At 39.4% G+C, this 27118-nt stretch overlaps 1 protein-coding gene across 1 annotated transcript in view; it reads right to left on the bottom strand.

Annotated features, from left to right (window-relative positions):
* Nucleotides 1–9761: 9761 nt before the first annotated feature.
* Nucleotides 9762–27118, bottom strand: part of TMEFF2 (transmembrane protein with EGF like and two follistatin like domains 2) — a 249255-nt gene continuing 231898 nt past the window's right edge. Inside the window, exons 8-10 of the mRNA XM_060151381.1 lie at nt 15595–15718; nt 13554–13712; nt 9762–10103 (exon numbers count right to left, since the gene is read on the bottom strand). Of these exons, the coding sequence (XP_060007364.1) occupies nt 10007–10103; nt 13554–13712; nt 15595–15718 (380 nt within the window). The 3' untranslated portion in view covers nt 9762–10006. The remainder of the gene's footprint in view (nt 10104–13553; nt 13713–15594; nt 15719–27118) is intronic.

Raw genomic sequence — 27118 nt, 5'->3', positions numbered from 1 at the left:
ATAAGTCATAGTACCAATTCTTAAAAGGCCTCAGACATAGCTAGAAAAAAAAGTCCTTTAAGGACAGTTTCATTCCATGACTATCAGGTCAAGCAAAGGGTTTTGTCTGAACTGGAGTTTCGATTTTGTGTATCGAGGATCTGGCATAGTGTTCCTTTGAGTATGGCCACTGTTCAAGTCATAGCTTTTGAGGCTTTTTCATTCTGTGAAACAACAACTCAATGAAGGATCAGAGGATGCAGAATTCAAGGTTGATTCATGCATTTTTAAAGTGAGAATGTCTTATAGCATCAGGCACAATGTGAAGGAGCCAGTGCCAGGGAGATGGTAACTCAAGAGAACAGACAGACCTTCATTTCAAAGAAGGAAGAAAAAAAAATCAACAACTTAATCTCTCTAAAGCCTCAGATCCTGACAGAAAAATTTGCACTGATGAAAAGAAGGAAACAAAACACAGATGACTGGACCAATTTTCCCCCGAAATTACCAGTGGCTGTATACTATCTCTAGCCTCTCCAAGGATGTCTTTGAAAATCTCCCCCACAGAAGCCCTTCTGGATTCCAGGGCTTGAAGAAGTTCTCACTGCTTTATATTTTGTTGCAGAATAAACAAGGAAGGATTATGAAGTAAAATAATTTTGTACAGTGTACCATGAGATCTCACATATTAAATGTAATTTTTGGTTAATGAGCCTCTTATACAAGTCCTTGGCATGCTACACGGTATCTAATTTATTATGCATAGCGTTTAAAGGTATTGCTAAAGAAATTAACTCAGGCCCTGAATTAGGAATGGGTTTCTCTGTTTTTCAGTTTTCTGAAAATAAGAACCCATTTGCCTAATTTCAATTTATAGTCCTTTCCTGGCAAATGCCATCTGCTCTGACTATAAGGCCTTGCTCTTCCATGCATTTTCTTAGGAGCTCGCAGGTTATCTTGTCTCTCTTTTTCACTTCAGATCCCTTTCTTATGGTATCCGGTCCTTTGTGTACCAGGTGAAAAGAGGGTTGACAAGGTGGCAAAAGGAAATTGCCATCTTTTGTGGTCAGGCAGCGCGGTGAGCATTTGGCCCCTTGAGGTATTTTTGTGCAGCTTTTCAGAGAAGCATTGCCTGTCTTCACTGAACTGATAACGATGAAACTTCAATCCCTGTTGCCTTCAATCATTTTCTTACTGTGCCAGCTCAATGACTTGTCTTCTATTCCAGGTTTCTGGTACCGGGTCTGGCAGAGACTGGGAAAAAAAAATGCTTTTGGTGTGGGTTGCACTGAACTTCACTTTTAATTCCCCATTAATGTGCAATCTGAAGTCTTATTCAGAGAAAAATTGTGTTCATGTTTGTGGCAAAAAGGAGTGCAGAAAAGTGACAGATGTAAGATGAGAGAAGAGGCAGCCTTTAATCATTTTGTTGTCAAAGCAGCTTTGGATCGCCCTTTGAAGAAAACGTTTTCCTCGCCGCTTCTGGAAAACTAGAGACTCGTTCTCTTGCCCTTTGCAGATTCCTTACCCAGACGGTTTAAATTCCGCACTGGATACAAAACTTCCAAACCCTAGCTCCTTGCTTCAGAGCACTCCAGTTTATAGGTTCACATTGTGGAAGAATTGGACCTCTGCTCTAACTGGATCGAGACTCTGGTGACTCAGTTTACACATAATCCTCACAGACAGGAAGACAACATTTGGTAAACCCCGGTGACGGAGGGACTTGTCTTCATTTGCGATTGGGCCAGTGGTATTTCACGGCGAGGCTAAGAGTTAAAGCATACAATGTTTACAAAGTAAAAGCCTTTTCTTCCTAATCCCTGCATGACTGTAATTAAGCAGGAGAGTTAATTTTATGTAAATCATGCATTACTGTAATTGGGCACAAGTGAACATTCGTGTACATCTTATTTAAAAGGGAAATATAATGTTATTATGCGGATGCTGGTGCAGTGATGTCTCAGCCCTCTGGGGGGATGTCGACAACCTCACCGGCTGTTCACCAGACTTTGGTCTGTGAGCTTAATTACAAGTCGCCAGCTCTGCTCGTGCTGTCCAGTAAAGAACGGATCCACATGCCTTCAGAAGAGCTGAGAGGTGGGGCTTCCCTTCCAGTTTCTTCCCTAACCTCCACTTCTAGAGCAGTCATTTTTCTCTTTCTACTCATCTTTTCACACCTAAACAGTACTCTCCAATGGTTTGCTCCGCTTGGCAGTTCTGGCCCATATTTTCCCAGGCAGGCCACAGATGGATTTGTCTTCTGTAAGCAGGGGCTGGGCTGCTTCCCTTTTCAGCATGTCTTTTCTAAGGGTGCTCAGGGCTGCTTTATGACCCCAGGATTTTCTTTTGCAAGTGTAGCCAGATCAGATAGTAGCCAGCAGTCTGCGTGTGTGATGGCCACACCGCCTCCACAGCCCGACAGGGAGGGTTAGCCACTGCGTGAGCTGTTCCTTTGTTCTCTATCTAGAGAGCAGATCCAGTGCTTTGGGACAAGGTTGTCCAGCAGAATATAAAGAATCTGATCTGCATATCTTTTTTTTGTTTTTGTTTTTGTTTTTTTGCGGTACGCAGGCCTCTCACTGTTGTGGCCTCTCCCGTTGTGGAGCACAGGCTCCGGACGCGCAGGCCCAACGACCATGGCTCACGGGCCCAGCCGCTCCGCGGCATGTGGGATCCTCCCAGACCGGGGCACGAACCCGTGTCCCCTGCCTCGGCAGGCGGACTCTCAACCACTGCGCCACCAGGGAAGCCCTGATCTGCATATCTTGAGGTCAAGAATTGTGAGGAAGAGAATATGCACATGACGAAACTTTTATTTTAAGCACATTCTCCTCCTCACCCGGAGGCCTGAGCAATCATCTCTGGAGTAGTGCCTTGGCCTCATCCTGCCCAGATTGCCAAGCCAGCTCCTTGCCTCCCAACCCCGTACACGCAGCAGGTTGGTCTTTTGAGACTTCAGGGCTAGAGGCCTTCCCAGGAGCACCACCTTCCTGCCCCCTGCTTACTTGCTGCCATCCCATATGCCTGCAATCCTGCTTAAATGCTTTAGAAGTGCTTCTTTCTGAAGGACTATTTGAACGAACCGTCTCTTAAATTCCTCTTCCCATAATTGCCCCCCTTCTCCCAATCCAGTTGTTGGTTGTCTCCCTCCTTCTCACCTTCCCCCAGCCTTTGATTCCTCTCTCAGCTCTTTCTCGCTCCTTTTCTTCTTCCCCTTCCCCCGTATGGTTAGTTCTCACTCTGAGGGTGTCTTACTTGAAATGCCGTTGGTCCAGAGGTTATGGATGTGAACAGAGGAAGTAACTTCGAGCTAAGAATTTTTTTTCAAGTAATTAGTTAGGAGGTAAGTGTGTTCCCTAGTGGCCACAGCATTTTCTCTTTGTTTTTGTTCTTGTGAAGAGACCCCTTGACATAACACATAGTAGAGCCTGTTAGAAGAATAGACTGCCTTTACTGGACTAGTTCATCCAGTAAAATTCAGTGCTCTTTTATAGTAGCTAACTTCAGCTCACTTGATGGGTGGCACCGATCTGTGCATTCCTTTCAGTGATATAATATTCTTATATTATTTTTAATTATTCAGTTTTATCTTGTGCTCAAGTTTGGAAGTTGGTTCAAGTACCTTTCAGTATAATCAGGGTATCTATCTATGTATTTATTTATTTATTTTTGCGGTACGCGGGCCTCTCACTGTTGTGGCCTCTCCCGTTGCGGAGCACAGGCTCTGGATGCGCAGGCTCGGCGGCCATGGCTCATGGGCCCAGCCGCTCCGCGGCATGTGGGATCTTCCCGGACCGGGGCACGAACCCATGTCCCCTGCATCGGCAGGTGGACTCTCAACCACTGCGCCACCAGGGAAGCCCCCAGGGTATCTATTTTTTGATAAATAAAAGTCATAATAAGTACATATCTTAATTATTGTTATTTAATGTTATACTACTTATACTAACTGCTGGTTCTGAACCAAATGTATTGCCTCAATTAATGCCAGGGAGCAGCGTTTTACTCACAACATACAAGGCAGGGAAGAACAGCCCAGTTTGGGAAACAGCTCAGCTCAGAGGTTAGCACCCTCATGCGCTGAGTTTAACTGAAATGTGAACTGTTGTAGGAATGGCAGCTTTGGCATGAGCACCTTGAAGCTAAATGAGGGTGAAATGGTCAAACCCTTCTCTGGACTAGGAATCAGAGAGAGGCTTCCACAGAGTGAAAAGAGAATCAAAACCTCCTCATGGTGAGTGGAGGGTAAAGCTGCTCTAGCCTCTCTAGATCTAAGTAGATCCAAGTTAGGCACAGGGACAATTAAGGAGAAGCTCTGTCGATGAGGCTTTATGGGTAAACTTTGGACAGTTGCAGACTACGAGACTGAGAATAGCTTGCCAGTAGTATGAGAGCACTGAGACTGGAAGGGTAAGTAGTTTGGGAGATGGTGGGAAATTAGTGTTTTCTGGGGGGAAAGAAAGATAAATGTGCGAACGGATGGCTTAGAGATCCTCATCTAAACTTTTCAAAGGGCTCACTGATTCTCAGCTGAGAGGGGTTGAAACTTACTTAAGAACCATACCATATATATGTGTAGTTTGATAAATCGTGCTTAAATGACTGTGAAACTCTGTAGCTTATTCTTTAGTGAGCATTCAGTTTACTAAAAAATATTTTATTCTCTTATAAAAACCTCAACCTATACTCACAGAAATTATCTGAAATGACATACATAAACACCATGGTGTTTATCTTTTGTTGGTGGGATTAATTTATGTGTTTGACTTACCTATATTTTCTAATTTTGCTAGTTAACCAAGTGTCATTCATGTAATATATTTATTAATCATTTGTTGTACTGTGGTGACAATTTGGGTCATTACTCTCTGCTTTGTTTTCATAGCCTGGCTCATAAAAAGGCCTTTGTTTTCAAGGACTAAGTCCATGGGTTGTGGCAGAGGAGGGCTTTAGCAGAGGATGGAGGCTTCAAAGGGGAGGAAGCCCGACAAGCGGAGACACCCACAGGGAGGGAGGGCACAGACCCCTCTGCAAGTGTGCCCTGCAGAATGGGTTGACTGCTTGACAGGATGGGTCCTGAGAGCCGCTGCCTCCAGAGGCCACTATGGCTAAGCCTTGTGTAGAGGGTGTGCCTCTGTTGGATCAGGAAGACTGGCAGGTACAGCAATGGCAATGGGACCACTAGGGATAGAGGACCAGGAATGCTCCTGTCCTCTCTCCCCCTCTCTCCCATAAGCCCTGATTTTGGACTCTCATTAACTCTGAATGAGGTTCTTGTGCTGGATTGAATTTGGTTACATTCCCAAAGTAAGGGGACTAGTAAAGTCGATTTTTGTCCAGAGTGAGGCAGGAAGGAGGCCTGACTCTGACCAGGTGAGCTGCATATCATCCCCGCCTTCCTGATGTTGATTTTAAAGGGCCTTACTCACGTGCATATTCAGGCATTAGTTATAAAAACCAATACCATTACCTTATAGAATCCTTCATCCTTCATGTAATATGGATGCTCATATAAAGATATCAGTTAATTCAATGAAACGGTTTTTGTGATTGATATCCAGATGATCAATTATGTAAGTGAAATGTCTGCTATAACTGAGGAACAGAGAGCTGGTGCAGGTGCTGCATGACTTTGGAAAAGGGAAGTAGCATCTGAAGATAAACATTAGTAGAGAGTCTAACGTGACTTTGAGATAATCTCTGTCATATTTCAATAGTCTGTACTGACTTTTCCTCAAGGATTCGTGAAAGTAAAGCGTTTGGCCTTGCAAAGTCACTGCAATATTGACTCACTCGTCTCGTGCCTGGAAACACACGAGAGGTTTAACGCTATGTGCTTTATCGGGATACAACTCTTTTAAGATGAAAGAATGATCACTCTCCTTGTTCAGACACGATGCCAGTGGACCCATTTGAAAAAAGAAATAATAGGAGCGGTATTTTTTCTTAACTTATATTGTCTTATTTTCCCGGAAACAGCTCTCTCGTCCCCGAAGAGACAGGAAACGCTCCTTTGAGTGAGCATGACTGCTTGATTCCTTCTAACTCTTACCATATGACTCCCGTTATGCTTTATTTAACTGATGACATATCGTTTCTTCTTCTTAATTACTTTTACAGCAAATATTTATTATATTCCTAAAAAATAATTTCCACATATGAAAAGTTCACTCTGTGCGTGTCCTTGTTCTAAGCAGAACATGGATTGTCTTGCTTCTCTCTCGTAACAGTCAGATTGAGTGTGGGAAGCATTTTTCTCTTGATTTTTAAATACGAGGCATAAAGAAATTAGGCAGTTTGCCCAAGGTTAAGTAGTTTAGTCAAGTGGAGCTCAGACTGGGACCCATTTCTGTCTGGCTTCAGAGGCCAAGTTTTAAGTACTACACTGTCCTTGGAGGGACCCAGTCCCCACCAAACCCAGTCACCCTGAATCACCTCATTCTATTTTTAATTTTTTGAATAGAGCTTAACACTTTCTAGTTTTTGTTGTTATTGTCTATTGTTTGGTAGGATGTGAGCCTGAGAGTAGAGATCTCTCCACTTCATTGCTACATAACAGCACCGAGAATTGTGTCTGGTATGGCATAGGCACCCAGTAAATGTTTATTGAATACATGGAAACAGTTAGCAAGGCACTGATTTTCTGCTTTCTTGCTCCCAGACTAAGGGAAAGACAGACTTGCATGGACAATTAAGGAATAACATGCAAAGTACCATAACAGGATTAGGAAGACAGCCAACGAGGTCAAGGAGGCCTCGCTGATAAGCTATTACTTGCTCTGTGTATTATGGAGAGAAGAAGGGCATGAAGAGAGTAGGAGAAGTAGATAAAATCTCAGAAGCAAGAGGTCAGGGTTTGTGTGGACAATGATGAAGTCATCCTGTGTGTCTCACATCCTGTGAAGAAGCGCGTTACTCAGCCCGGAGATTCCTCCTGGAGGGTCCCCAAGCACTCTGAACCGAACGTTACCGCAGCCTTTGTTACATTCTTTATAATTTACTATTTACTTCCCAGTCTTGCCAATGGGGCTGTGAGATTTTGATGCAAGGAACCAGGATGATCTCATCCCTTTCAGGCAGGGACTCTGCCTTATTTATCCTTGTCTTCTCATAGCTTAGTACGGTGCTGGTAGTTGGTGGCCCTCAGTACATGTATAATGTATAATAAATGGATAATGAATGAATGAGTGATGAATGAATGAATGAGTGAATGGCATGACTTAATAGCAGTTTATTTAAAAAGACTTTTGAATTTAAGTTGAGCAGCAAAAATAGCTAATGTGGTCTTAGGTAGTAATAATAAAAGTATAGTGCCTGATTTCTGAATATCTAGAATCTTGGAATTACAGAGATTAGAAGTGATGAGGAAATTGAGACCTGAGATGTGAGATGACTTGCTCATGGTTCCACGTCAAATTTGTGGTCAAAGTAGGACTTGAATTTAGAGATCATGGCTGTCAGTTAAATTTGCTTTCTACAAGTTCTACGATATTCTGTGCTTGTCAGACCACAACTGTAGCAGATGGTGCAATTATGAGCTCTACACTTAAAGATATATAGTGACAAAGTAGAGTCTGTCCAAGGAAGGATGATGCAGATGTTAGGGGAAAGTGGAAACCATATCACATGAATATCAGATGAAGACATTAAGGATATTTCACCTGGAGAAGAAAATACTTGCAAAGGGTGAGAAAATACTTGCACAAGTGAGTGGGAGAACATAGTATCTGTCCTAATATTTTTAGACATGTAAGTCATTCTTCCTTTGCTCCAGAGAGGAAAAATAGAAGCCATGGGTAGAAACCATAGAGAAGTAAATTTCAACTCAATATGAAAAAAAAAATGTTCTCAAGATTAGAATTGACGAAGAATAAAATTCCAAGTGATAGATATATGCAAGTAGAGGGTGGATGATTATGTTAGGACAAGATCGTGAGTTCCTTTAGAGTAGAGGTCATGTTTTAGTTGTGTTTCCCTAGGACCTTGAATAGTGGCTGGCACATAGTATGTACTCACTTAAGATTTGTTATGCATCTTTTTAAAAAAAATTTTTATTGGACTATAGTTGCTTTACAATGTTGTGTTAGTTTCTACTGTACAGCAAAGATTTGTTATGCATCTTTTAAAAGGGATTCTTTCATGGGTGGGGTGAGCATAGAGGTGAATAGGAACGTAACGTACCGTATTATTAACTCCAAGGACTTTTCCAACACTTAGGTTTATGATCCTTTGATAAAAATTCACACAACGTACTGTATCAATATTTAATGAAGCAAGTCATTTCCTACTCTTACAAGTAAAAGTCAGTGGAATTGTTGCTTTCTTTCTAACTCTACTAAGCCCTGCCATGTTGTATTTTTGTTCTTCCTTTAGGAGAAGGCAAGGTTTGTTTGCCACGACTCCTGTCTTACACAAAGGAGATCAGGGCTAGTTACATCTCTGCACCTGGTAACCAAACTAAAGTTCCATGTGGAAGTTTAAATAGAGTTTGTTTGTACAAGTAGCCTACGACCAATTTATGGAAACACTTGAGTGACGGTTATGCTTATAGATTCACACTTTTCAAAGTGATGACTAACCTAGAAAACCAGATTTTTCACAGAGCCCTAAATACTATTTAGATTGTCACCTTTTAAAAAGTGTCTTAACAAATATCTTAAAGATCACTTCAGGAAACTTATTTTTCACTGAATATTTTATATTCAGAAAGTGTTGGTTTGACATTTGTCCTTTTTTCTTTTTGTGGACACAGAAGTGTCATTCCTTTCAGTACGTGCAGAGGACATTTGAAGGAGACAAAGAAACTTTTATTTAGATTTACTCTGTTAGCCACAGAAAGCTATGAAGGACTAAATGATAATAAGGCAATTATTTGATTTGTTACTTTCATCTTATTCTTTGAGAATTTTTACAGTTTATTTTTTTCCAAAGTGTTCATGCATATTTGTGTGTTCAGAAATCTATATCGATTTCCCACCAAGGTCTTTCATATGCTATGTGATTCATTTTCGTTCTTATCATATATATAAAGCACATTTCATGAAATATTATCACCTTAGTTCCATTTCAAATAATGGTGCTGCATTAGCCATGAAGTTATTCATGAGGTATTTGTTTGTGATTCTAATTTCTTTTTAAAGAACCATATACTGTAAATATAGCAAGGTGCTTCTGAGAATTCATGATTTGGTGTTACACATTTAATGATGCTATTAGAATTTCTTCCTAGTTGTTAATTCCACTCACCTAAATGGAATAGATTTTGTGCTCTGTGTATTCCTAATATGTAGCTTGTTCAGGACCTTTCAGATATATGCACTTAACTGGGAGATTCTAAGGTGCTTCCCAAATAAAATCCAATATCTTCTTTCCCTCTCCTTTATGAGTTATAAAGCACTTTCCCTCCCCTTCTTCTTTGATTTAATTTATATGCCAGAGATTTTTCTGCTCTGGGGATGAAAATGGAAGACCAGGGAAGAAAGCTGATAAAATAGAGATGATTCAAAGATCTGAAATATTTTTTCCTCACTCGATATAAACTATTTTTTCTCTTTTCCAATAACCATCGTTTCCCTTGATCTTGGAATCACTCAAAACCTAGCCACTGAGTCCTGTATAAACTAGTGCTCTGTCTCAGGATGTGGAGAAAGATAAAATACTGGTACTTGTACAGATTGTACTAGCTTGATTATATTTACAGTTAGGAGATACCGCAAATTTAAGAACGCCAATTTTTTTCTCATCACTGAGTATTTATTATATATAACAAATACATGGGAAAGAAAAAACTATATTGTGTGATATAAATAGTTTATTTACATTACAGAAAAAACATCAAGACAATGTATACTATTTCAAATATATCCATACATAATCAAATATAGCTGTAGTACATGTTTTCATTGGTGTAGATTACCACAAATGCAAGGCAACATGTGTAGATCTCATCTTATTCTTTTGTCTATAATACTGTACTGTGTAGTCCAAGCTCTCGGTAGTCCGGCCACTGTGCAACATGCTCCCTTTAGATTAACCTCGTGGACGCTCTTGTTGTGTTGTCTGAACTGTAGTGCCCTGTATTTTGCTTCTGTCTGTGAATTCTGTTGCTTCTGGGGCATTTCCTAGAAGGTTGGAAAGTTTACAGATCTTAGTCCAGTGCTATTACCTAAAATCTGGTCCCACAATCACAGAGTGAAGTTATGGATTAAGCAAATTATTAAAATATTTCAGATGAAAGAATTTATTATTAGCAGAAGCTGGAATTATGTTGGAAGAGGTTTTGTTTTTTGTTTTTGCTTCTGTTTGCGGTTGTCTTTAAGCATCTGTTGAGGAGAACTGAAGAACAGAGGTGGAAGTTGAAGAGGAATACATTTACCTAGTCCTCAACAGTTTACTCATCAGGGCTCAAACAGTGACTCAGCACAATGCAATAGAGCAAGTGTGAGCTCATCTAATCTCATGTTAAAGGTCTTCAACAACTTGATACTTTAAATGTCCCAAGGATGAATGTTATATTGACATTTCAGGGCTACAAGTTTAAATCCTATCAAACCAGAGAGTGAGCCAACTGTTAATATGGGATATGTAATGAAAAGGGATATTGTTTTGGTTCAGCCTAATATCATTTTGTATATTAATGTTATAAGCTAGAGACATAAATTGGTACCAATTATTTAGCTTCTATAAAAAGCTAAGACTCAGTCAAATTATCTGAAAAGCTCTGATCTAGTAGCTTTTCTCTTATAATAAAATAATGCTTTGACAATACAAATAAAAATAATAATATAAAGTTCATATAAAATCCTATTATAATAAGCTGGGGGTGTCAGAAAATATATATTCATATATGTGTTCATATGTGAGTAAATGTATATAGTATATACATATATGGGTTTTTTGGGGGTAGATCTGTCAAAATGAACATGGAGCTGGAAGTCATATTCCCAGCAAGTGAGAGCTGGAGATGAAAGACTGAAAATACATCTTCTCAGCAGGGCAACTCTTTTCATTTCAGAACAGGTCTCTAGATGTCTGTATTCTTTATGACACATGTTTATTTAGGAGAAGGACAGATATTTGACTAAAGTAGTAAAAACAAGGGGAAAGAACTAGGAAAAGAAAGTGGGAAGAGGAGAAGAGAAAGAAAAGAGAGGTAGAAAAGAGGAGAGACCAGGTGACAATGAGATTAAAAGAAAATTGAAGAGAATGAGGGGATCTCTGTTTCATGTAATTTTGTAAATCTTTTAGCAACTAGATGTTTTGGAACAAGTCTTGATGGACGAGTGTGGCCAGGTCACCAGGAAGAGAGGGTTTGGGCAGGAAGGTTTAGAGGGGAGGATGGCCTAGCTGCAAAGTCTGGTTTTTGAGCAGAATGTTTTCAAGTGAATGAAATGAATCCATACTGAGAATAGTGTAGTTTATTGACTAGTATGACTCTTGGATTTTGGAAAGCTTGGATTGCCTAGGAGAGTTTTATAAAATGCATTACAATAATGCCAGTTTAGTTCATGTGCTATTTCTCCTCCTCAAAAGTAAACAGAAGATAGGTTTTGTTTTGTTTTTACATGGAAAATGAAAACAGCCGTATGTCTTAAAAAAATGGCTTGCCTAATTTGGAGCTTGGTTGTCTTGAGCATCAGAAAATAGACATCTTGACCAGCCAAGGGGCAGGATGACTGGTGGTTAAGTGCACAGGCTCTGATACTAGGCAGCCTAGATTCCATTTTTGCCCTTATTGCTCAGCTGTGTATACTCAGCAATTTGCTGACTTCTCATACCTCAGAGTCCCTATCTTGAAAATGGGGATAATTGTTCCTTCATAATGTTACCAAATGTATATATATATGTATTGGTGTGTGTCTGTACAGATATACATACACACACACACACACACACACACACACAGACACAATTCCTGGGGAGATAAGGACCCTATGTATTCCAGTTGTTTTTATTACATATGGGAATGAAGTTGATTAATAAGACTTCTAAACATCTGCTAAAGTATTTAAAGTTCTGCATTTTTGTCAGTGCATGAAGTAGCAAATCAAATTGTTATGATTTTATATCTATTAAATATGAATTTCATTTTTCACATGTTGATATTACTTAAATATTAGTAGGCTCAAGACCCCTGGAGTAATGGGGCACAGTTTCCTGTGTTTTAGATTCTTTTCTATCTTTTCTTTTATACTTAATATTTTTGGTTTCTTGAGTTATTTTTATGCTCCCCAGAATCAATTTTAATGTAATCCACTGACTCACTTGGCATCTAAACATAAGAGTAGAGTTGATGAACTCAACTTGGTTTCGAGTAGCACAGAGCTCCCGTCAATGATGTTCCCATAAGCCGTTAGGCCAGGGAAGGATCTATGAACCATATTTTGTCTTTTTCAAGAGCAAATGCCACACTTGTCCTCAAAGAAGATAGAACAATACAGATATAGCGATGTATTATGGCCTTTATTTTCTAAAGATATGATACTTTCTTTTATTTTCTTGTCTTAAAATAATTTTGGGGGAAACATTCTGATTTACTGTAGAGCTGCACAAATGATTGAAAGTCCAAATGCCTTGTGAATTTGACAAAAACCTTGAAAAACTTCCTGGGAACTTTTATCTCAAGCGGAGTGAAATCAGATCAGAACAAAGAATCTTCAGTAACATTTCTGGTTAGACAGGACATAAATAGTATGCATTCGGTTTGCAATCTAATTCTTGGTTACCATGAATTTACACGCTAATGAAGGTAAGCCATACCTGGCCTCCCTCCTTTACTCCAAGCCCGATGCCAGACATTACTAATTATTCATGGTTTTCTTTCCTGTTGAAACTGGATGAGATCTCTGTATTTCTCTCAACCTAACTCTCCAGGAAACAATTACTGTCTGATTGTTTGTGGGGTTTGATATGAAAGCTTATTGTGAAATTTGCTGCGTGTTTCCATATATCAAAGGTTTTCATGTACTACAACATAATCATTCTCATTATAACTATTTTCTTTGAATTTTGTGATTAAAAATTATTTTGTTAACTTAAGATAAAAATGTATTTGTGGTTTATATCAAATATGTTAAAAATGATTTTACCTGAGAGTTATACTTGGAAATATAAGTGCCCTAAATGAGAGCTATAATCTAATACTTTTCTAGGCCTTGTATAAAATCTATTCTATGATCTCATTTGGCATACTAATCCGAGTAAGTCAGGAAACACTGCTCATTTAAATAGTCTGTTAGTAGTCTGAATGAAGACTGACTTTTTATAGCTAAAAGAGAAAAGCATATTTAAACAAAGATTGGTATTACACATTAGAAGGGGAAGAAAGACCTTTCCTTAGAAAATAAATAATCCTCATCATAATGCAAAATAAGGAAAAAAATTTGTACCACTCCAGCACGAAAGTCAATGTCTTTCCGTTTGGCTATTCCAATGTTGTTATGATGAGGAAATAGGACTCCAGAGAATGGATGGCTGCAGATTCCATGAAGGGACTTGTAATTAGAGAGCTCTAAGACAAGGAGGAATGACATATCCCTTCATGTAGGTGGCCACTGAGTACAGTTACTGACCTTGTGATGCAGAGGACCACCACACAGATGACGGCAATCTGAATCGTTCCAATCACAGCTGCGATTAAGACGTACTGAAATCGGACAGGGCCGGGAACAACGTATAGTACACTGTAGTCCTTTTTTTCACAGTGTTGTCCAGTATAACCAGCATCACACCTGGAAGAAATAGTGTCCAGTTACCTGTAGTTGCTGGACTCATTTTTATAGTTGGCCTATAGCTATTTATCTTCATTGTGAAATTAGGACCTTTTGTTTCCCTTTCCTGCTCTTAAAAAAATAGTACTTTGTAGATATGTCTTTCAAATACTTGTTTTCAATAAGATCTCTTTGTGTTTTTTATTTCAAAGATAATGCAGTGTCTTTTTATACTTTATGATATGAGTTTGAAGATAGGAGAGTTGGTAGATAATTTGTGGTGATAATATAGAGAGACGAGAGAAGCCCAGGAATAATTATTCTTTCCCTATATATTTTTTCAGGTGAGCTTTACATTTTATTTAACTTGCTCTTTAATTAACCTAAGTCAACATAACTGCTTGAGAAAAGGCTTGTTTCTGATGACATGAGTATAAAAAATAGTACTACTTATCTATTTTTGGATAAAGCATTCTCTATGCTACTGTTAGAGTAAGTGTTAAAAAGTGTTAGGGCCAGAGGTACAACAAGAGTGATTTCTTTAATTTACTGGTCATAAAGTTGTCTGCTTATGTTAGAGAATTAAATTTCAGTAGGAAAAAAGTAATTATGATGTAGGCAATATGGTTGGTTCAGCAAAACAAGCCCATGCGCTATTCATCTGAGAATGAAGGCTGCCTCTCCCTCACTCAGCCCTCATCAGAAAGCTCAGGTAGACGATCTGCATGAAGCGAGGAAACAGCTCACATGAAAACAATACTAGTGGGGATCAACTTGTCGTTGACTTTGTGGAACTATTTTAGTACTTCACTTTGAATTTCTCATAGTTACATCCTGGGATCTTTCCTCTCTGCATCAGAGGGGTTTAATAATGACGACCCTGCTGGGGATGACAGGGCAGCAGGTGCAACTTCTCACTGTGCCTGGCTGCTCTACTGGAAGGCAAGTGCTAGTGTATTCAATGAAGGAAAACATGAAAGGAAGGCAGCTCTTGAGAAACAGAGAAAGGGAAAGGAGGAAAGAAGAAGGAGAAGATGAAGAAAAAGAAGAAGAGGGGGAGAGGAAAGGAGAGGGGAGGGGAGAAGGGAGGGGAGAGAAGGAAGAGAACAAGAGAGAGAAACTCCTTTCACTGTATAGCAGCAATATGCAACCTATTTCATCATTTGCCACTTGTATATTCCTTTAATAAAAAATACGTTGGTCTTTTTCACTTTGGCTTTATCGTCTCTGAAATAATTATGTTCTATCCATGCGTATTCAGCAGATATTTGTATTTATTAACTAAATCCAGACAGGCAATTTCTTTGTGTCTCAACTGAGTCTGAATCTGTGGAGGTATAGCTAATATCTCACTCCACAGGCCTTGTGGATAGTGGATCCTAGCAAAACCAAGATTGATGATATTTATTAGAAGACCCGGAGGACTCTGGAAAAGACAGCCTCCCAAAAGCAACCGTGTTATCTTTAGGCCTCATTTCATTTGTTTGAGAAATATTTATCAAGTACCTGATCTGTGCCAGGCACTGCTCTGTGTCCATGGGAAAGAGTGATGAATAAACCAGAGGAGGCTGTGTCTTTAAGGAACTTGTAATGCCCAAGGTACAATTTAAAATTCCACCAGAAGAGTGTATATAATGATGTGTTACATAGTACTTGGGTATGTGCACACATTTTGTAGTTTTCTAGTTTGTGCGTGTGTGTGTGTGTGCGTGCGTGCGTGCGTTCGTGCGTGTGTGTGTGTGTGCGTGTGCGTGTGCATGTGTGTGTGTAGGAGAGGGAGAGAAAGGTATGGCTGCTGATCGCCCATTCAGGCAGAATGCCATCCAATTCTCTGTAAACATCCAGAATTTAGTTTCTATATTTTTACTTTATACATTTAAAAGTTAAAGGGTGAAAACATTACCTGCAAGATGGCTCCTGCATATTGATAGAATGTTCACACTTGCCATGCATGCAGAAGCCATTGTAATGTTCTGGGCAAGGTATGTGGTGTTCTCTGGCGCTTTCTTCTAATTTGTTAGCATTCTCTGTGAATACAGATAAAAGCAATATCCCCTGTAAATACTTTCTTAGCCTGGTAAGATCAACCAGTACATTAAGAAGCAAAGCTACAGTAGGCAAAAATATTTAAAAGGGCAAGAATTAAAAGGCCATGCTTCAGAAGAAAGAGGGAGAAAGAATTGAAAGACAGATGTCTTTACAATTGTGTTTAGAGATGAAACTGCAAAATTACCCAGTACTTTTCATGCTTTTATGTAAGTTCCTACATCTTTAAGAACCAGTGATGTTTCTATGAGTTGTCAGACAGCTTTAATTTTCCTTGTGTAGACACTGTACATTGACCATAAAATAATTCAAGAAGAAAATCCTATTTTTTGAATTTCAAAACCCAGCATAATGTCCCTAAAAGTAAATTGCTTTAATACGTTGATACTCTCTCCATGTGAGAGCTTAAAAAAAAAATATGCCCGTGTTCAATTGTTAAACAGAAGTTTTCCAAAACCAAATGCAAATTTCAACAGATGTATTCTTTCGGGCTTTATTCATCTACTGTGAACATGAATTTTCCTAGCACCCATACATTTTTTTATGGCCTAAATAATGCTACTGAAAGAGCAAATGTTATTTCAGAATCACTTATGTAGATACTAACACAGTACATACTGAATGCTATGAGTGTATTCTAATTCATAATATTTGGCCTATTTAACAATGTCATGTGAAACTTAAACTTATGGTAAAGAAAAAAGCTTGTGTTCTAAAATGAACCCTTTCTTCTGTCATTAACAAGTTTTGTTTTCTCATGTTTCTATAAAGATATTAAATTTTTTTCTGACCTCTGTTAGTCTAAATACATTTGCTTCTCATTTGTAATGCCATCTCTAAGCAGTCTTTGGATTCTTTATATGTTCATTTTATAACATAAAGTTTTGCCTTTTTTGAGTTTCTTCTATAATCTGAGACCTGATATACTTTAAAATTCTCCCCTAAACGCATGAGAAATATAACTCTCTTGACTTCAATCTAAAGATACTTTTCAAGACCACAGTAATCGGTCAGCAGTAATGCGTTCTCCCAGTGATGGAAGATTGAGAATAAATTACTATTTTTATGAAACAGATTATATCCTATCATTTCCACATAGGGGTATAGTTTTTTTTTTATTATAGTGCATCCTTATAATTTTTACTGGCGGTCATGGATGGTGACTATATTTATCATGAGAAAAAAAGGTACCTTCGGTATTAGTGAATTAGACAAATGTATTATTTATGTTTAAGCAAGGCTATAAAATATCTATACATTTTAAGATCTAGGCTGTCATCTGAAAAACATTAAAGTTTGAAGTAAATTGTTAAATATGTTAAGTGCTTTCTTGTGTAGGGATATTTATGCACATCGGTATGGTGGGTAATATTTCAAATGACATACCCAAATTCATAAAGGATTTATCATAAGGATGCTGAAGAGGCTGGCGATGGCATTTAAATCATTCATTTGTTTTATATCTATGTCTTTTTACCTATTTAGGTGATCTTTTGTTTGCAGTATAATATTTCTACTTTGATAATTACTATTAAACTGAAAAGAACCGCTTCCATAGAAAAGACTGAGAATGTATAGAACTTTCTCTTTTGGTTTCTTCCATTCTTCCAAGCTACTACGGTGTTTTTGGTAAGAAATACTGCTTGCAGTAAGCAAACACACCAAAACTGAAATGGATAGTGTGGGGTAAAATTTCCAGTATGGGAGTATGTGACCAAAATAGAAGCAGAACGGCCACAGTATTTAGATACATCTTGAGAGGGCTTGTGGTCATTCATGAATCCATGAAGACTGGGATCATTCTGTGCCCTGGCTGGGGGGCTACAAGCCAGAGTGGACAAACCACACACCTGCTATTGAAAGATGACTTTAGCTGTGGGGTTTGCCAGCCTCACTGCTGATGTAATGAACCAGCACTGATTTTCACTCTTATTTCTGGATCTTCTCCCCATACAAACTATTCAACACTTCTATTTAGTGTTCGTTAGTAACCCTTCAGTGCTTGTGCACACCTGCATGTAGGGGAATTTTCTGTAACTTCCCTACATTTCACTTATACACTGTGATTTCAGTCATAGTATTTTTCAAACACATCTTATTAGGGCTATTCTTCTGTCAGTTGCAAAAGAAGATCAAGAATTTTCTTAACTCAAAATCCATTTTTTAAGGCTATTTTATTTTTAACTCTGTCCCTCACCCCATACTGTTTTTGTTTCTGAATCTGTACCATGTCCACAATTAGGAACTGAAGTCAAAGGGCAAAATAGGTGATTGTTTGAGCGAGACTGTTGCTTTAGTGTAGTAAGAGCTGGATATTTTCACAAAGTTCATTATCCAGACAGGATGATCGTGTGGGAGGGGAATAGTTTCCATCATAAAATCTGCTAATTAGTTTACACCATTCCTTATGAACTTGGAGTGCTCTGTTATGCTGCTCGTAGGATACTGTCAAATAAGAAAGTTAGAGAGATTGAAAGTAAATGAGTAGAAGAAATGAACCCTGGGCAAGAAAATGAGCAATCGTCAATATAATGTCAACAAATTTATAGTCAGTCCAAACAAGTAAACCAGTTGATTGAAAACCTGAATATATAACCACTTCTAGTAATGCAATAGACACGTTTTAGAAATGAGATCTGAGTATATTAAGAAGAGTAGAAACACAGAAATATAATATACAAACTAAATATGTGTATGGACCATAATGGGTATTTGTGATCCTGATGTTTATGCATAGGTATTTAAGCAATAACAAAGCATTTAATGATTTAAAATCATAGAAAAATGGGGCTTCCCTGGTGGCGCAGCAGTTGAGAGTCCGCCTGCCGATGCAGGGGACACGGGTTCGTGCCCCGGTTCGGGAAGATCCCACATGCCGCGGAGCGGCTGGGCCCGTGAGCCATGGCCGCTGGGCCTGCGCGTCCGGAGCCTGTGCTCCGCAACGGGAGAGGCCACAACAGTGAGAGGCCCGCATACCGAAAAAAAAAGAAATCATAGAAAAATGATACTTTGGAAGTCTGTATGTTTTCTCTGGTGGTTGACGATTTAGACATCAACTTCTCTGTTCTCCATTTAAAAAGAGATTTAATGTAAGGATTGTGCTCTTTCTTCTAAGACAGAGAGTGATCATGGTAGAAACTCTTCGTGTCTTTGTTTAAAATCCTTGTCCAGTTTCCTGTTTAAATGTTTACAAATTGTTTATTCTGAATGAAATCCTGACTTCTTTAGGAAACAACTTCTGGTATAATCTGAGTTACTTGCAGCAGAGCTAATAGGGCTGCATGCCCATTGCTAGTCGACATTCCAATCGATAGCTATAGAAGTGGGCTGCTCTAAAGTACAGCTATATGTATTGTTTCTATCCTGGTGCTTTCAGGGAAAGAGACACAGCAAGCTGAAGAGGCAGAGGAAATGGCGAATAGCAAGACTTTGCTTTAATCACAAGTCAAGTAAGATAAGTCGAATAGAAAGTGGGCAGAGCCAGGCATAGCAGTTCAGATATTTAAATCAATATAGCCCAGAGTGTGGTGTGTGTGTACACGTGTGTTTATCATTACCCCTGATTTCTTCCCAAAAAGTTGGAAACAAGATGTCGTTCAGAGAGTTAATCTATCAAAGCAACACATTATCGACTGAAGCAGAAATATGACTGTAAAATTAGACTAAAATTATCCTTATATCTGAAGAAAGGATGTTTCCCTTTGGATAAGGGTTAGAGTCTGGCAAAAGAAGCATCTGAATGTCATGCTGTGTCATCTATTCAAGTGCCCTCTGGGATGCTGTGCCCTGAGAAGCCAACTTGAACTAGCAAACCCAGAGTGGCCAGTTGCAAAGATTGCAAAGATGGTTGCACTAGATTATTAGTGTCTGATGCTATTAAATACTCAGTTAACCCATTTCTCTTGTTTTGATGCTCTGCTCTTTAGTCTTAAAATAGTTGGACTTCTGTGTAGCTGGCTTTGACAGTACCACCTAGATATCTTATCCATTTGACATTTATATATTTCATTTGAGTGAATTGATTGGTTCTGGGTTTCCATGCATTTTTGGGGCACAAGTCAGCTTTCTTCAGCCCACTGAATTCTTGGGGTTTGTAAAATCAAATTTCTGCACCTATAGGCTAAAGGACCAGATCCTACCCATGGTGTATTACAGTCTGGGAGGACATCTGGGGGCTGGTCAGATGATATTTCTCTGGAGACAGCCCTATCTTGCTTTAATCAGGTCTTTCTTTAGAATATATATACAAATCCTTTAGGCCTCTGAGTCCCCATGAGGAGTCTGATTCTGTGTAAGGATTTTAGAGTAAGTTGGAAAGATCCTAAACTAGAGGTATCATCAGGATTTAGAGGATGCTTTAGGGAGGCAGATTTCCGCTGCACATTTTTAAGCAACCAGAACTGTTCAATAGGGGAATGAGTTATATAGTGAAGTGATGGGTTTGTGGTGGTGTGAAAACTTCCCATATGTGTTACTATTTCTCAGATGTTGTAGAGTGTTACTGTATGGTAGATTGGATTATCTTAGATCTCTAGGTTCTTTGAATTTTAAGAGTAATATTTATTTCTATTCTTAATATTTACTTATATTAAATTACGAATAAATATTTATTGCGAAATATTATTATTGATATGCTAGGAAAAACAAGTGGAGAAGTAAGGACATTATTTAGGTAAGGAAATCACTTTGCCTTAATTATGGGGACATCTTACTTTTTAAAGAGTGTAAAATATCTTAAATATTTACTGGGTCTGTAATTCAGACATTCTAGCATAAAGTGCTCTTTACTACATGTTGTCTTCCTTGTGGGGAACAATATGCTTGTGGGTCTTACTTTAATTTTTAACATTATGCTTTAGCATCACGAATTATCTTGACAAGTACATGCATGTGAGTTGTACAGTGTGGTTTATTATCTTTTCAACTCTCTTTTCCTGTGGGCACACAAAATGTGACACATTTTTTCTGCAAAATGAAATTTCCATTTTTGATGTATTTATGTAATACTTCTATTTGTCATGTTTATAACAGTACAAGGAAACTCCAGCACTGAGATATTCCTCTACTGATGATTACTTGATTTTACTGTAATTTCTCCTGCTTACTATCCTATTGCTAAAGCAGTTTGAAAATAATTTTATTTCACCAACTAGAAAAACTATCTTTCTTTCCATTATATTTATGTTGTGCCTGGGACAGAAACAAATTATGAATTTAGAAGTAAAGTCATGATGGTCCCATTGTTGATTAGAGTTGGTTTCAAAGAAAATATAGAATTCTTATGATTTCCTGTCCTTATCAGGTATAAACATATGAGGTGGCAGTAAAACCTCCTATCTAGCTTGAATTGCAATCGAAGTTTTTTAAAGACCAGAAAAGCATTCCTATTGAATGGGTCCTGAATGTAATGCAATATGAGTTCTTGCAACTTAACAAATTCTATAATAGCCTCACCTGCTGTCATAGTTTCTTCAAGGCACAGATGAGTAGATGAGAAGAGTCTCTCTTTTTTTAAGCCTCTAGGACAGAGACTCAAATGAGAATGCTAGCTGAAAGTGACAGCTTAGCACAACGGATGGGGAAGCATTTAAGGACAAGATCAATTCTAAAGTTCTGTAGAGAGCAGAGGCCCAGTCACAATATTCCTAGTTATCTGTTAAAGATTTTAAAAGAAAACCCTTCAAAATAGAGATCAAGTCCTTCAAGTGCTACATTTCTTCTGCAAGTTGAACATTATCCTATTTTTTCAGAAGAGTAATTGAAACTATTTGGATCCAGAACTTTGCTAATTAGGCAGAGGTATGCGTTGGGAGCAGGATGCGTGGGGATGCAGAGAAATTCTTTTTTTTTTTTTTTGCGGTACGCGGGCCTCTCACTGTTGTGGCCTCTCCCGTTGTGGAGCACAGGCTCCGGATGCGCAGGCTCAGCGGCCATGGCTCACGGGACCAGCTGCTCCGCGGCATATGGGATCTTCCCGGACCGGGGCACGGACCCGTGTCCCCTGCATCGGCAGGCAGACCCACTGAGCCACCAGGGAAGCCCGAGAAATTCTTTCTTATTGTACTATTGATCAGGCACTAATATAAAATGTGAAATGTGATTATCCACATCACCACTTGCATATATAAATATTCTTATTGGACATAAAATTAAATACAATGGAAGAAAACTAATTTTTGTGTTACTGAATTCTCAGGCAAGACCTTAATGGCATTATTCAAGAATTGCCTGAATTTAAATTGGAAAAAGTAACAGCATCTGAAATAGACATAGTAATTTGGGGACTGGAGTGACTGAAATGCAACAATACTGGATGATTACTTGCATGGGCTTTTATTATCTCAGTTTCTACTGGTAATATATTTACATGGATAAAAGCTGAGAAATCTGTAAAACCTTGGAAGAGAAACTTGTATGTACCATTTTAACTTACGACATCCAAAAACAATTTTAATAAATTGAAGAATTTGACATCACCCGTTTCATATAGATGTAGCCAGAAATTCTAGACCTCCAAGATAAAAAGAAGAAGACGTTGTTTATTATTAGGAGGAAAACAAGCAGATCTTTAGCCATTTTCTCTGTCCCCTGCCTTAGGAATGCCCTGGCTGGCTTCTGATGGTGGGGCCCTCCAAATAGTGAAGAGAACAGGCAACTGGGGGAAACTGCACTCTGCCTATAATGGTCCTTTTCAAACTTCACCATTCAGTCAAGAGCCTATTAACTCTCTGCAAGCGGGTAACTCCTATAGGTTTAGAGGATTATGCTTGAAGACCTTTTAGAAATATAGTATTTTATGGAACTTTAGATGTCTTTGACAACACTGTGTAAACATCTGGCCTTGGGAAGAGGCAGGGATCCATGGTTCATTAGGCTCTCGGGAGTCCAGAGGTGGAGTTGCCTTAAGCTTATCTGGGGCAATTTGCTACAGCTCTCCCCACTGAGCTTTTGCTGCAGCAACCCTGCTCTCTTCCAAGCTGCTCTTCATAGACAAAGTTTACTGTAAACCTTAGAGAAAGAAAAAATTATGGGAAGCCATTTTATGCCAGGTATACTCCCCTCCCCTTTTTTCTTTTGTCTTGAACTAAACCTATGCATTTCTGGCCAAACTTATTTGCTTAGTGGCTAATCTGGGTGTCCTTTCTTAGTGAACTTCTTGGGTAACAGTGCTGAAAATGACAACACAAGTGACAGAGGGTTCAGATCCTGTCCACTTTTGCCTTCGGGGCTATGTGAGTCAAGCTATTTTCTCCTTTATAGGCTACGTATGCAGCAATGGATAAATAGTTAAGATAAACCTTCTCAGGTGACACATTTGTTTTCCTCTGTGACTTTGAAATTATTAGCCAACAGAGAATGAGGAGGATTTAGGCTGGAGCATTCACTGAAACACAGCAGAAATTTTTAAAGATTTTAATAACGTAGATAGGACCAAAAAATTGGTAATATATTATATGAACATTTCTTGAGCACCTACTATGTGTCTGGCCCTGTGCTATGAACTATACATAATGTACTGTATCTATGGGTTGTTTCCACATGATTTGATGTTGTCTTCTAAACACAGCCAAGAAAACAGATTCTCAAGACAGGATGATAAATCTACAATTCCTGGAGAATCTACAACATGCCTAACATTGTGTTAATATTTAACATTAACAAAAATGTATACCTTAATATAGCCCTTCAAAGTAGATTTATAAAAATCTCATTTTATATAGATGAGGAAACTGAAGCTCAAATAGGTTTAATTACTTGTCTTAGAAATTTACACAATCGATAAGCAGAACTGGGGTCAAAACTAGGGCTCTTGGGCTTCCCTGGTGGCGCAGTGGTTGAGAGTCCGCCTGCCGATGCAGGGGACACGGGTTCGTGCCCCAGTCCGGGAAGATCCCACATGCCGCGGAGCGGCTGGGCCCGTGAGCCATGGCCGCTGAGCCTGCGCATCCGGAGCCTGTGCTCCGCAACGGGAGAGGCCACAACAGTGAGAGGCCCGCGTAACGCAAAAAAACCCCAAAAACCAAAAAAAAAAAAAAACTAGGGCTCTTTCCAGTGTAGCATGCAGACCACGCAGACCATGCAGCTAAGAACTTTTTAAACCACAAGACAAGCCCTGGTCCGGGAAGATGCCACATACCGCGGAGCAGCTAAGCCCGTGCGCCACAACTACAGAGCCTGCACTCTAGAGCCCACGAGCCACACCTGCTGAACCTCACGCGCCTAGAGCCTGTGCTCCGCAACAGGAGAGGCCCCCACAGTGAGCAGCCCGCGCACCGCAATGAAGAGGAGCCCCCGCTCTCTGCAACTGGAGAAAAGCCCGGGTGCAGCAATGAAGACCCAACACAGCCAAAAATAAATAATAAAATAAATAAATTTTAAAAAAATTTTAATGAGTGGGTTAGTATCCTCAAATTCCTCCTTTAAGGGTAATGTTGCTTGCTCTAGCGCAGATACACCTTAAGTGCTTGTCAAAAATAGATTTCCAGGGTTTGGTTGGTTCTGATCACCTGAATCAGAATCACCAGCTGATACACCTGAAGTTTGTCTTTTAAAAAAGTACCCCAGGGCTTCCCTGGTGGTGCAGTGGTTGAGAGTCTGCCTGCCGATGCAGGGGACATGGGTTCGTGCCCCAGTCCAGGAAGATCCCACATGCCACGGAGCGGCTGGGCCCGTGAGCCATGGCCGCTGAGCCTGCGCGTCCGGAGCCTGTGCTCCGCAACGGGAGAGGCCACAACAGTGAGAGGCCCGCGTACCGCAAAAAAAAAAAAAAAAAAAAAAAAAAAAAAGTACCCCAGGCAATTCTGACATTCAGATGATTTGGATCACAATACTTTTGACACCACCTTAGCCGTTTCTCATCTCTGTCTCTAGCCATCTAATGCTAGGTTTTCCTGTTCCCTGGATCCTGCTTCCTTCCCTTGATTACTACGCTGGTGCTGCTCCATCTTCGTGGTCCCAAGTCTGTCTCGGCTCCTTCTCTTAAAGGACTGATCTCAGCCAGCTGTTCCGTGTCCAGGAGTGTGTGAGCACTGGGTTGCCCAGCGCTGCTCTTCCCACACCCACCTTGATTTTGATGAGAAGTCATCAGGGGCCTTCAGCTATCAAGCCTTCCTTGATCTTGGTAGTCAGCCTGAACACTTCACTTTATTTTAGAATACACTTCATTTTTTTCTTTATAAATTTATTTATTTTATTTATTTATTTTTGGCTGCGTTGGGTCTTCGTTGCTGCATGCCGGCTTTCTCTAGTTGTGGCGAGCGGGGTGCTACCCTTCATTGCGGTGCATGGGCTTCTCATTGTGGTGGCTTCTCTTGTTGCAGAGCACGGGTTCTCGGAGCACGTGCTTCAGTAGTTGTGGCTCGCAGGCTCTAGAGCGCAGGCTCAGCCGTGGTGGCACACAGGCTTAGTTGCTCCGTGGCATGTGGGATCTTCCCGGACCAGGGCTCGAACCTGTGTCCCCTGCATTGGCGGATTCTTAACCACTGTGCTACCAGGGAAGCCCACACTTCATTTTTATTATTTTATTTTATTTTAGGCCCCTTTTGAGAACACAACACTCAAAGAATAGGCTGTCTGCCTGCAACAAATGCCAGCATCTGCGAGAGACTTCTAAATGTTGTCAGAATCCAGGTATCCTGAGACCAGCTCTCACAAATCTCTAGGCTTCTTTAATGGCTCTGTTAGACAACTAACCAGAATAGCAACAAGAATTTTCTGTGTGAAAGTAAATGAAGCTTTCTCTTGGATATAGAAACAAATAACACCCATTCAGAGCACACAAGAAAACGTTGCAATAGATTATACTTTCTCCTAGGGCAGAGACTGTATTATTTACTGTAACATTTCTAGGGTGTACAACAAGAAGTAGCAATAAGTGGGTGTTCAGTAAGTAGCATGAATAAATGAGTATGACAGGCATAGGCAATATATTTGGAAACTGCCTGTACCTTGGTGTGGTGGCTTTCAAAAGATCAGTCCCTCTTAGTTGTTGCATCAAAGAGCCAGCTGCACTTCAGTAATGTGTCCTTAGAGAGACAGACAATCCCTACCTTAACCGACAAGGTAAGGTGCAATACAGTGGAGAACTGTAGTCGACTCAGTAGAGTGTATATATTCAGCGTGACAGAATTAGATGCAGAGGTAAAAGCTATATTTGCTATGCACTTCAGGCTTATTCAGTGAAAGGCAAAAGGCTGGAGGGCAAAGATGTGTTGCTAACCATAAAAAAAAGATATCTATAAATGACTTGAAAGAGCAAGTATAGGCAATTGATGGGTTGATGGGTTTGCACATTCCTCCTGTATGATGTCATGGCCCAGAAAGGACAGTTAGAAAATTTACAGCATAGATTTAGATTCATTTACAAATTTGGAGTACTGCCATATGTTGGTACCTGACCAAATTAATGTAGTTGATTCTCATTGAGAACGTTAGAAGGTATACCATCTCTTCTAATATTCAAGGATAAGATGAAACAATTTTAAGAAACAAATGCAGCTGATTATGCTATGAGTATTTCTGAAAGTTGGTTTGACATTTTAAATAAGCATTCTAGATAAAATTCATATTGAAAAAGTCACAGAGTCAACCTCTAAGACAGAATTTTGTAGTTTTTCCTAAGAAGTAATTTCTGAACATAACCTCGGAACAGTTTCATGGTGTTGAAAGTTATTCTGTTTTGATGATATTTAGTACATGTCTATGAATTATCTTTGTATTTAAGCAGAATAAGACTGTTATTAAAGGTGGTATTGCTTTCTAAGATAAAACTTTTGATGATGTGATAATCCGTCAGATTTCCGTGTGGTCTCTCTGTTTAACCTGTTATAGAGACATGAGAATACCAATGAACAAGTCTTTTTTATGTTCAGTATTATGCGTTTTTTTATCGTCAGTAAAATCTTTATCTAATGATTATTTGTAAAACATTAACCAAATATTTTATTGGTTACCGCATTGGGTTGAACCTCAGAGTGCAAGCTGGAACCTCAGAGTGCAAGCTTACTGGAAAATAATTAGTTCAGATGCTTTCATACTGGATTAGAGAGGGCCCTAAATCCAATGACTAGTATTCTTATAAGGTCATATGAAGACACACAATGAAGGTCAGATGAAGGTAGAGGCAGAAATTGGAACTACGCTGCTATAAACCAAGGAATGTAGGAGCCACCAGAGCTGGAAAAGGCAAGGGAGGATTCTCTCTTTGAGAATGTGGAGGGACTGTGGTCCTGCCAGCACCTTAATTTCAGACTTTTACCCTCCAAAACTGTGAGATAATAAATTTCTGTTGTTTTAAGTCACCCAGTTTGTGGTAATTTTTTATGGCAGCCTTAGCAAACTAATATAATGACTATTTAGCAACCAAACACTCACATTGATAA

This window comes from Lagenorhynchus albirostris, chromosome 6 (assembly GCF_949774975.1).
Source record: "Lagenorhynchus albirostris chromosome 6, mLagAlb1.1, whole genome shotgun sequence".
NCBI classification, from domain to species: Eukaryota; Metazoa; Chordata; class Mammalia; order Artiodactyla; family Delphinidae; genus Lagenorhynchus; species Lagenorhynchus albirostris.
The sequence above is the reverse complement of the archived record's forward strand: the minus strand, read 5'-3'. Positions and strand labels throughout refer to the sequence as shown.